Consider the following 12,323-nt stretch of genomic DNA (forward strand, 5'->3'; position numbering starts at 1 on the left):
CGGTTCTAACGCTTAAACTTTCTTAGGGAATTGGAACAAACTTCTCGTGCGGCCATTCAGTGGTTTTGTAATAACACAGCCTAGCGAGGTTCTTATGCAACGACGTTTCCTTGTATTTTGGATTACTTTAAACAATTTGACACCAGTGATGGAAACAAGCTAAATATTTGAAGCGTCAATAATATATCCAATAGTGCTGGTCTGTTCAACCGTGATAATTGAGTTTTGGTAGAGTTCACTACTTTTGTTATCATTTTTAGCTATGTCTCGACATCCGTTTGGAGTGACATTGGATGAGCAACTGACACTATTATCGGTAAAACATGCACAGCTGTTATCTAACTTACTCGGTGGGGAAACGTGATAGCTGCTGTATACAAAAAGGACTGTAAACTTAAAGCTGTAATCACGTGTAAAATGTCATTCAAATCCGATCTTGGCGTATTCACAAGCGTGTCCTTAATTTACCTTGGCGTTTACCTTGGCATGATTGAGCGAGTACATAATTCAATCACAAAAACACTTGAAAAATTGTCGAAGAAAATACTTGTCCTTAAATAATAGTTAGCACCTGGAGAAATCTTGAACACAATGTAAACATTACATTTGCAAGTACATGATTTAGTATCGCGTTATGTCATATTTCCTAGTTGAGTCCAAAGCATTCGCGTTTTTTTTTTTTAAGAGCTAAGAAGAGATGTTTTTTTTTTAAAATATTTTTAAAGATTAAAGTTGTAGTGAAATCGCTTTGGTGCGCTTTCTTTTTTTAGGTGTTGGCTGAAGATCGTTTCCATCAAATTAAAATGGCATAATCGTGTCGGTGTTTTTCTCTCGCTCACTACAAAGAGGAGGCATGTCGGTAAAGTGGCAGCTGAAGAAATCCACAACAATTTATTATTTTGGTTGCTTAATTAACTGGCAGATTTACCTTTTTCTCGAAAGCGTGTCTGGTCAGAAAGCTGCGGCTTCAGGTCAGGTTTTTTTTACCTATGGAGTTGATTCCTGCCTCTCTTCGCTCCGTCATCATTCCTCTTTTTTTAGCATCGCGCAGAATGCCTATTGTTATCCTGTTCTCGCGACATTAACTTACAGTAGAAAAACAATTATAGATCTGTAATATTAGCAGCAAAGCGTAATCTGGAGAGCTTTGATTGGTCAAAGATTACGAAAGCAATCATATCGATATGCCGTTAATTTTAGAATCTGCTTTTTTTGTGATATAAACTCATGGTGGGGAGAGGAGGTCGGAAAATGAACAAAGCCACAGCAATATTTCCTGTTAAGCCGTTCCCTCCGGCCTTCTGGGAAAACACTTTTCAAAGAAGCTTTTGACATGTTCAATGACTGATACTTGTGTGCCTAGGATGTTGACAAACCGTTCAAAATCGGGGGAAAAGGACGCCGAAATGAAATTCGAGATACCATTCTTTCTTCAAAAACAAATTAAACACTTCCTTCTTAGTTTGCTATCATCACTTAAATTAATATATCGTAGTCGATTGGGAAAGCTAGTTTACTTAACTAGCTATCTCAATTAAAGATTTACCATGTAGGCGAAAGAAACGCCCTTTGTCGCTAGTTGATTAGCTCTGACTTCCTCCTGAGGCAACTGTGTCCTCATTACAAAGCCTTGGGCTCGCACTTATTGGCTACAAAAACCGCATACAGCACGTAGTGAGGGCTTAGCTAGAGATTCGCAGGTCGACCGTCTTTGAGGATAGGGTTTCAACAGACGCGTAACACGATCGCACGGATCTACGATCAATCGTTACGATCGATCGCACGGATCTATGATCAATCATTACGATCAAGACGCGCTGCGAAGAGGAAATGCAATAAATTGAGACTCTTCTGTTCCGTGTTACTTCACAGTTCAATTTTCGCTCCTCAGTTCGTTGCGTTCGTTGTTGGGTTTACTTCCTCTTTTGAGCCAGCGAGGTCGGTCAGCGAGAAAATTTCCAAAGCACTCTGGGACGGATCCTGGGACAGCGGAAACTAAAGAGAATGTTGATATGGTATCTGGCGGTATTTGAAGTTTAAAACAATCATGTTTGGAAAGAAAAAGCCCAGTGATCCCTCTGCTGAATGGACAAAGACTGGCAGTTTTGTTCACAAGCCTCAGAGGGGATGGCTTCATTCAGACAATTCGCTGAAGGAAGGCGGAGTTTGTTACGCTGTGAAAGTGAGTTGATGCTATGATCGATATTTTGAAACTCAAATAATTTTCATACAAATTAATTCAGTGAGTCCATTCACGTTCGATTTCAAGGTATTTTTGTTTCTCCCCTGTAAATCTGTTACAAATCAGAGTTTGATTATATTCAAGTCGAGGCAACTTTGATTCGCGGCCATCAAAATACCGCACAAGAGTGATCTTATCAGAATTAGTGTTTCAATCGATGAGGATTCCGAATTAATCTGTTTTTAATCATTGTTCACAGTATGTTGGCTGTTTACAAGTTCTAAAGTCCATGCGAACTCTCCCTTACGATCTTCGACAACAAGTTACAAGGTAAAATTTTAACTCTAACGAACATCAGGAACTGCTACGCAGTAATACTATACGTATACATGTTCACTCATGTTATTTAAAAACAAAAGAACGTAACAAGGTTTCTATCTGACATCATCTATGAAATAGCGTCCCATGAAATCATAAAATAGTGGCTCCAAAATAAGGCAAAGATTATGCTCTTTTTCCTGTGTATCTAAATGACTATAAATGACTATCTAAGTTTGTAAACAGTAATTGATTTTTTGAGAAAGATTGAGTTACATTTTTTTTTTATCACGCAAACATCATGATTTAATATTCATACCTTTGAGTTGGTAAAATTTTTAGAGTTATTGTATACTTTACATTCGCAGATCTTGAAATACTTTAAATGAACTACAGTATATCTCAGTTTAAGTGTTTCAGAAGAGGAAAAGTGTTCTTGGTCTTAAGTTTAATTCTTGCTACTGCCATGTTTGACCCCCCTATGGTTATAGTTTCCGACCTGTTTATTTCGTCAACATAAAATTTATGTGGTAATGCAGTGACATTCATGTAGTATCACTGAGGCTCACTAACTCCTGGCTTATCTGGGAATTGAAGTGTACAGTACAAATCTCCGAGTCTCTCTCGGCAGTTCAAGTGACAGTAAATCTCTCATATGAAGTTGACTTGGATTTTGGACTCAAAGATTATATTTTTGTCTTTAAACAAAAATGAAAAGGGATTATGAAAAAAAGTTGGGTTTTTTTAGGCTAGCTAAGGGTTATTTTTTCTTATTTCAAATAGTGAGTGTTCTTTCTAATGGCTTTTCATTGGTTGGGAGAGACTGACCAAAGTGAAAAATTACCAAATTTAGACAGGGGCCTATTTTACCTATTTTGCCTTTTTCGAATAATGGGTATTCTTTGCAATGACTTTTTATTGACTGAGAGAGGCTGACTAAAGTGAAAATTACCAAATTTAGGAAGGGTTGGGGATGTGACTCAAAGTAACAGATTTCCAGAGGGTGGTGTCTTTATGGTAGTGTGATGTGGATATCAAAATAGAATCATTAGCAATGTTTACTCTTTTTTTTACTTTTTAAATCTCAAAACTTATGTATCTATTCTTTGCACTTCAATCTACAATATATTTCTTGTTTAATTAGCTCTGAGAATTTGCTTTTAAATCAAACATTATTCTTTACTGAATATTTTTCTTCAGTTTCATTTACATTCCTCTCTGAAGAAAAAAGAGATAACCGTCAAAGAATTATGTGATGGATATTCAATTTTCCCTGTTCAAACTCTCATACAATTTTGCTGCAGACCTATTAACCAAATAACTCCCAGGATGTGATTCTTAATTCTTCCCTGTAGCTGCTACACATTTCCTTCTAAATTAGTAACAAGAATTTGGTGTTAGATCAAGAAAACAACTACCTGGAGTGATAAGTTTGAGTATTCTCATTGCCTGTGTGCTGGATAATGTATAGATATAATGGAGAGAAGTTATCTGTCAATCACTTCTGGGAATAAAATAATTTAATAAATAAAGTATTGATTCAGAAACATTTTTGACCTCAAATGTGTTTCGATGTACGGCATAAAAATTGTTATCAATAATTTTTGTTGGTCATGGTGATATTTTTTGCATTGTAGGGAAGCTATCTTGAGATGTTCTGAAGCTGCTGGCTATCAGCTGTCAAGGAGAAAGAAGGTATGTTATGGAGAAAGGTAATAACTTTAGAAAAAATTTTCAACCAGCATAATTAAAAGTTATCAATGGCTTTTAATGTCCTTTTTACTCTTCTGCTCCCTCTCTGATATCTTTCACAGTGGCCACGGTATACAGGGAAAAAAACAATCACCAACAACTTGAGTGTTCCTGTACATTTTCTTTATTGAAAATAAAATCTTTTTTCTAGAGGGCTGTACTTCCACAAAGCTTTTTATCATGATGATATATTTTGAGTTAGGTATATGATTGGTCAAAATTTTTAACGGCATTTTTTGTGGTCTTTATCAGGCAGGAAAGAACATACAAAAGCTTCTAGGAGGTAATGATTGGAAGGATGTACTATTGTTAAGTCAGTTATGCTATAATTTGTTTTTTGGAACTGTGACTATTACTTTTTTGATTACCCTGCTCAAAATTAAACATGACTTTCTATGTTTGTTGAACACAAGTTATGCAGTTTATGATAAGGATGCATTAACTTGAATGTTCATGTACCTTGCACATTTAATTAAGGCTTTTTCATAATCTTGAACTTTATTCAAGTGTTAAATGAATCCCAAAAAAATGTGGTAGTCCTTTTGATATTATGAAACTGAATGCTGTTCATACAACTTGTGAAAGAGCCTGTACACATAATAAAGGTTTTTTCCTTATCTGTGGGAGCCTGCTGAGGATAAAAATGTTACCCTGTTGACACAAAAAAATGTGAAAAGCAAGAAGATTTTATGAGTTCCTATTTTACATGTGGATGTGGGCTGCTTATTTGAAACAGTTTTTTTATATTCCAAATTGAAAACAATTATTATCAGTAAGACTAGCAGTTTTCTTTTCTCCCTTGTAAAATATTTAGAAGTCCCTGGTATGGCAAACTCTGGCTGTGCTGTCAACATGACACTGTCATCCCTTGGTATCAAGTTGACAAGCATTGAAAATGGTAGAATTGTCGCTAATCATGACATGCAAGGGATTTCATTTGCTAGTGGAGGAGAAAAGGTATTTGATGGACAAGTCTAAGTATAGAATGTGGATCTAATTGCAGCAAGAGGTGAATAAAGTTTTCAACTTAAGGCAGACTGTCGTCATTCAATCCTTGTGGTTGTTTAGAGTTTCTCATTATTTGAATTGACAACTATGCTTAGTGGCAAGATTACTGCGCCAGATTTTAAATGATGGCATACAAAGCAAACTTTTGTCTCTTTCAAATAAAGCAAATTTCATTAACTGAAGTTAAAAAACCCTTTCTCAGCTATAACATATTTGCTTATTGTCAGTTGTATTTGACTTGCATCGATATACTTTTCAAAGTGGAGATTGAAGTATATGGTTTGTCGAGCTGTTACACTTAAAAATCCCCTTGATCAGCGTAAACAATTGTCTTTGGTTTCCCTATGAAACACATTAGTTTCTAGTAATTATTATTTTGCTCTTTTAAATCTGTCATTGAAATAGTCTCTGTAGAATGTAATGTCACGTGTCATAGACCCTAGAGCTAAGCTAAAAGAAAAATTTTGTGGAACATTTTTTTTTTTATAGGACTGCATTGATATGATAGGATATGTGGCAAAAGATCATGTTAATGGAAGAGGTTTGTATTTTGTAATGGTTTTCATTTGTATAGATAACAGATAAGGAAGGATTGTCTTGAAGACTGAGTCTGAAATATGTTTATGCTACATGTTCTGTTTACAGTTGTAGTGTTACAACATTCTTCTATATAAATTACAAATGAATCTAATTGCATCACAGATAAGTTTATTTTCTAAATTTGTGAAACATGTATACATTACGCTCACTTTTTCTTACTTGATATGGACAATTGCTTGTATGTACAATCAAATAACAAATTCATTTGTTTACAGCAGTTTCAGTAACATGCCAAGTTACTGACATAACATACAATTATAAACAAATGTGGGATTACTGTTTAGATTATGCTAGCCATCTTAATGTCGAGTGTGGCTGCCTCTCTTTCAAGCCCTTTGTAGTTATTGTACCCCATGAATAGTTTATAATTGCTGTAATTTAATTGTAACTGTTAAGTACAAAATACTTTTGTTATAGTTAGTACATGACTTTGTATTCATATATGATGCATTATAATGAAAGCTTACATATAATAACATCTATTTTCTTTCAGCTTGTTTTGTTCTGGATTGTGGAGGTGGGCTAGCTTATGATGTGATCAACACCATAGGACAAGCCTTTGAAATCCGTTTTAAGATGTTTTTACAGAATCCACCTCTTGCCACTGAGGTTCCTGAAAGGTAAGATGCAGAGACCACATGGTTGTTCTATACTCAGCTGTAGAAACATGACCAGCAAAGTTAACGCCTTCAGTGTCTTCCTCCTCTGTTCTACTTCCTCTGATATACCGTGAGTCTACTGTGCTTCTAGAGCTAAGTGATTTGGCAAATTGGTGGTTGTTAAGAGTTTCAAAGCTGATGTTTCAAGCATTAGCCCCTCATCAGGGTGAGTGGCCAATTACCTTTTTATACTCTTCCACCGATGCAGCACCACAGTTGCTTTAGAAACTAGAGCAGCTCATATTATGCTTTGTGTTCTGGTGACTTTAACTTGTCCCATTCTCTTGTCAAATTTTTCAAAATTATTTAGATAATGATGTAGCATTGTCTCTTATTGTTAATACTGTATTTTTTAATCATTTCTAAGTCTTGTCTTTAAAAAAGAAGAAAAGATTACCATATTTCACATCTCTGTGTTATCAAATGTTGACAATTTTTCCTGATTTTGCACATGTTATCATTGGTTTTGAGTTGCTTTGAAGGTAGTTGGAGCCTCAGAGATATTTTGTCACTGTCACTTCCAGTTGTGACCAATGGTTAAATATTCACTATTGTTTGTTGAATGTGCGATACAATGAGTGAAATTTAAACTATTTTCTTACAGATTTTCGGATACATTGTTTGATGAGAGTGAAGATCATACCTATGAGATGGAGTATGAAGAACCAAAGAATGATGGATCACATGTATGAACACATTGCTTAGTTGTTCGCACTGAAAGCATATTGAATCATTAAACTAGTCATCAAGAATAATGGAAACTGAAACTATCAGTTAACAAGTTCTGACCGAATTTGTCAAATTCGTTAAGAGTCAAGCTTGTTCATTAGGTTTTTTTTATATGCACAGCTCCTATCTGCCCCCTTTTTTCTCCTCCTGGTTGAGGGATTGAAATAAAAGAATGTTACGCGGCCCACTCAATAGCTGAGGTCATTTTGTCTTGTCGTGTGATTCTGACAGCTCATGGAGGCCATATTCTTTTTTTTTTACTTTTTTGCAGTTGAGCAGACACAAAGCTTTGCATTATTTCCATGAAAACACAATGAATACATATGAGTCAAGTGGGTTAAATTTTGTAGGAAATTACTTTAAGGTCGCTCAAGGGGCTTTTGATGTAAAGAAAGATAGAAATAAATAATAATTCATTGGTAATTTATTTTCACTCATCTTCAGTTGCCGTCGCATGCATATGAAGCTCCAATTGATTCACGGCCAGCTGGTTACATGACGCTGAGAAACACATCATCAGATGCACTTGGAGACTATGACAATCCCAACAGACTGATGAATGCACATGGCTACGATGTCCCCAAAGGATCTTTGGTGGGTTACGAAGCCCCCAAGATCCAACACAAAGGTAAGGTTGGTTATGATGTGGACCATGTAATCTCGTAAGAAGTGTGAGTACAAATACTTTCCTATAAGCTTTTGAAGGTAATTTAATGAGTTTTCTTAACTGAGTTTCGTGTAATAATGTGAATTGGCCACCGTAGAGAGTTTCTGAAGCTGGCGTTTCTCGTTTGACTCGTTTTTTTCTCTCCTTTCAACTTTAGGTGACTATGAGAATCCATCAGCGCGATCCAATAGTAGAAATGGCGTAAACCAGCCCGGTAGCCTTAAGTTCGCTGCAGGGGCGTGTTATGAGAATCCCAACGGTGCTGCTTTCTACGAGAATCCGCTTGCTGCTCCTGGAGTACCTGATAGAAGTGATAGCTTGGAGAGACATCCAGTTGACCAGCTAGACTTTTCGACATACGCCAACCCTTCCTCTCCGCCCTCTGGATCAGGTGGTTAATTATTTTGTTTCGTACCTGCTCATTAGCATATTCTGCCCTTTAAAAACGTTTTCTTAGTACAGAAAACTTACTTTTAGAGATCGCCTCAAAGCCTTTTAATGCAAGGTTTCTAGAACTTTTTTTCTACTCTATGGATGGCATGCATTTTAAGTCTCCACATACTCTTCTGTTTAAACTACAGCTTTTTTTAATTTTCAATTTTGGTTGTGTTTTGGTAAATCTTTTGGAAAGAGTGTTTCTTTTCAATACGTGATACATCATTTAGTTTCTTATACCTTACGAAAAAACTTTCAAACATTCAAGTGTGGTGTGTAATAACTTAGTGAGGTCAGATAAAAATTTTACGGGTAAAAATGTTTTAACCCATGTACAGACTTCTTCTTACATTCTTACTTGTGAGTTTAAATGTATAGATGTCGATATATTATCTTCATTTCATTTATCTAACGATTGGTAGATTGAATGTGTATTTCTTTGTTTTTTTCTCTTTAGAGAAAGAAAATAAGTGGGCAACATTTGATGAGGAGATGCCACCTCCTCCACTCCCAGCGGTAACTTATCCGGATGATCACGATTACCATACTCCCCGCCCCACCCCCACCCCAAGGAAAAGGCCCCCTGTACCTAAGCCATATGCTGCGACTAAGTCAGAGAAAGAAAAGGAAGACCGACAGCAGCATCAGCAACAATCAGCGCCAACAGATGGTACATTTACATTGTAACCTATAAAATAGTTTGTTCATTGGCTAATTATTTTCCGTAATCGTCCAGAGTGCGTGAGAAATTTGACAAAGGAGGAATTTAACCCTTTGACCGCTAAGAGTGGCTAACATCTAATTTCTCTTTACAACATCACCCCTGTATCACACACTTACGGTCAGGAGAATAAAGGAAATGATCACCATCTAAAAAAACTCGTGATTGTTTGACAAATTCTCCTTGTCAGCACCTTAAAAAAATGTATAGCGAACCGTTGGAAGAATATGAATACTGATGCTAAAGCTATTTCTTTGGCGTACTTTAAAAAAGAGAAAATTCGGGACGCTCATTGACCACTAACCGACAACCGGTGATGTTCAGGTTATTCTGATCTATGTAATGATTTTGTCAAGAAAACTCTGGCCCGACATCCAAGGCGTATTTTTTTAAACAAGAAAATTCAGGGCAAATTTTTGTAAACAAGAATAGGAAATGTGGAGGTTTGGCAGGCTGTACCAAGGATTTTCGTTTTCATGGGATCTTTTCCATCACAGATGCTCAATCCACCCCTCTGGAGTCTGAGGTGTGGTACCACGGTCCAATGTCTCGTGCCGAAGCTGAACTTCTTTTAGAAGATGAAGGAGACTTCCTGGTGAGAGAGAGTAAATCAAAGGCGGGACAGTATGTGCTGTCTGGAGTTCAAAACGGACAGCCTCGACATTTGTTGTTGGTGGATCCAGAGGGCAAGGTTCGTACAGCCTTTTGCCACGCTGAGAAATCTTTTTTATTTATGACGATGTTGTTATAGTAAAGCGTTGTTAACTATCAGAACGCTACATTGCTTCAATTTTCATTAGGGTGGTGATATTTTGCCTGGGTGGGGCACTAGTCTAGTATTTTTGATTGATTATTGGTCACAAAAATTTCCTGCACCCCTTCGCTACAGTCTGTTCCGTTTTCTTTAAGCCAAACGGAGTCGCGCGAAGGAATTCTGTCGCCCCATGCCCACACGCGGCTCCCGCTTCATCCATGCTCCCTCACGGCATAAAAGAAACGAAAAAGACTTGAAAGCAGGCTAGTTGGAATTACCACGCCTGTGTGAGAGGGAAGGGTCTCGCCTCGGCGCATTGGACCCTTTGATGCGTACTCTTGCGCGCAACCACGACTACGCAAACAATTTACCAATTTCTGCAATCCTGTTTCAACAGTTTTCACGGCCAAACACGCTAACAAGTTAAATCTTGGATAATTATTTACTTCGATATGTTGAATATGAAATTCACTAAATTGGTACTTCCCAACTTGTTTTTTGAGCGAGGGTTTGATTGCGCAGCAAGTCCTTAGCTTCATTCTCTGTCTCGGACCCGGACCTTAATGAAGTCGTCAAGTCCTGTTGCTCTGGTGCGTTTTTTTCTAAGTCAGACCAGTAATTAATAATGGTTTTTTCAAAAGCGAAAGTCGTCTTTTTAACTACAGGTTAATTCTTGGTTTTTGTCCTCCACAGGTTCGAACGAAAGATCGCGAGTTTTCAAGTGTTCAAGAGCTCGTTGTATACCATGTAAACCACGCTGTGCCAATCATCTCGTCGGGTAGCCAGGTCACAATAACACACCCTGTTCACAAGCAATAACTGTTTTAACCTAACAACGATTCTTTTTAAGGCTAACCTTTGTGAAAACTGCAGCGACTTGAATCAATTATGTAAGTGCGTTTTAGTTTGACTCGTCTGATGCCCACACTACCGCTTCGTTTCAGCAAGTTAAGTGTGGTACTTCAAATACTTTGCATAAATACTGATTTGTAAAAACGATAGGAATTTATAGGGCGGGGTTGTGTTCATTAACTTTTAAGACACTTTCAGAATCGTCGTTTGATTTGAGGAGAGCAGCGTTGCGATTTCTTCAAAGTACTCTCAGCTAATGAAGCCAAAGTTCATAAGCTGAATTCTTTTTATAAAGTTTTGTACAAATAATACTTGTAAGGTTTTGTAAAACTTCGCTAACACAACTTTTTGATCAAGTATCGCATCGCACACAACACGATAGGAGTTAATGTTTTGTACAGGTATTGACAAAAGTATGATGTATTGTAGAGGGATTTTGAGGAAGGATGTTCATCAGAATGGTATAGAGCATTTTGATTGAGTGCCCAGTACCCCAAACCGTAGTAATTAGTACAGTCAATCATAACAGAGGCAAATATCTCAGAGGTCAATCAGAATGCGAAGCAAAAGTAAAGAAACTATCTAAAGTGCGGGAAAATGCCGTCGTGTGACCAAGTTGTTATGATTGGTTTAAGTTTAACATCTGATATGATTTGGATGTTAACGCGAGTTCTTCGAACTATTTACCGAACTTACTAATGCAAGAACAATGAAATCCCAGAGAACTTTCGTAAAAACTGTTCCACAATCAATCCAATTTTTTCTACAACCTTTGTAGAATAATTTAGTACAGTTATTAATATAATATAAAAACGAGATTTGCCAAATGAATTGACTACTTTTTAGAATGCTGATCAACTGATTGAAATAAACCTGATAACTAGCAGCTCATGAATAAAAAGATGAATATGCATGTTAACACCAGCAAGCTCTGGTTTGGTTTTAAAGCTAGAAATTGTTGCCCAGAAATACAAATAGTAATAGCAGGTCTATTATTTTAAACTGAAAATCAAGTAATTTTACACTTTTTCTCCGCACAACTCTTCTTGTAGTATTACTAGAGTTGACACTTTTTTATATAACAACGGAAAGGAAAAGAATGCACTTATGCCCTGACGTTCAATTATATTTCAAGTAAACAGTTGTGTTAAACTGTTTTTTTTTCTTATTTGAGAAAACATAAAAGACGACCCTAATTGTTGTATCACTCATATAACAATAAAAATCTTTGATCAGCACCCAAACTTTCAAGGTAGCATCGAGTGTAGTATTTGTTACGTAGTTTAAGAAGAGGTGTAAATGTGTCTTTTTTTCGGTCACAAAGTTTAAAAAACCGAAGCACTCTAGTGTAGGAAAGGGTTGTTAATTGCTGTATTAGAAATAAATGTTACTTGAATTTCTACATGTTGAATTTACTGGGTTTTTGAATCATGATCAACCAAAAATGGGAGAATGATCTCCTAGAGGTGTTTCAAACACGAAGAAGAAATAATTTGAAGGTTCAAGGCTTTGAAGTCTGAAAAAACACTGCCTTCAGTGTAAGATGATGGTATGGATACACCAGTTAAGATAATTATTTTCCTAAAAGTCGCATCTTCTTCGAGCAAATTACCGACGGTAATCTCTTAGTAGGCCTTAGGCATTGT

General features: G+C 36.6%; 1 protein-coding gene across 1 annotated transcript; it reads left to right on the forward strand.

Moving 5' to 3' along the window:
* The first annotated feature begins 1,845 nt into the window (after positions 1 to 1,845).
* On the forward strand, positions 1,846 to 12,069 carry LOC131779562 (SHC-transforming protein 1-like). Its single transcript, XM_059096127.2, has 13 exons — positions 1,846 to 2,182; positions 2,442 to 2,512; positions 4,138 to 4,195; positions 4,505 to 4,535; positions 5,067 to 5,209; positions 5,750 to 5,801; positions 6,354 to 6,480; positions 7,124 to 7,205; positions 7,693 to 7,876; positions 8,073 to 8,306; positions 8,808 to 9,020; positions 9,569 to 9,762; positions 10,519 to 12,069. Exons 1-13 carry the CDS (start codon positions 2,048 to 2,050, stop codon positions 10,642 to 10,644), a joined length of 1,650 nt encoding a protein of 549 aa, XP_058952110.1. The 5' UTR covers positions 1,846 to 2,047; the 3' UTR covers positions 10,645 to 12,069.
* Positions 12,070 to 12,323: the final 254 nt, after the last annotated feature.

The sequence above is a fragment of the Pocillopora verrucosa genome, chromosome 4, assembly GCF_036669915.1.
Source record: "Pocillopora verrucosa isolate sample1 chromosome 4, ASM3666991v2, whole genome shotgun sequence".
Classification (NCBI taxonomy): Eukaryota; Metazoa; Cnidaria; class Anthozoa; order Scleractinia; family Pocilloporidae; genus Pocillopora; species Pocillopora verrucosa.

Coding starts and splice junctions, on each gene's coding strand:
- LOC131779562 (XM_059096127.2), top strand. CDS start 2,048: ATGTTTGGAAAGAAAAAGCCCAGTGATCCCTCTGCTGAATGGACAAAG. Junction 2,513..4,137: donor CTTCGACAACAAGTTACAAG/GTAAAATTTTAA, acceptor TTTGCATTGTAG/GGAAGCTATCTTGAGATGTT. Junction 4,196..4,504: donor AGCTGTCAAGGAGAAAGAAG/GTATGTTATGGA, acceptor GGTCTTTATCAG/GCAGGAAAGAACATACAAAA.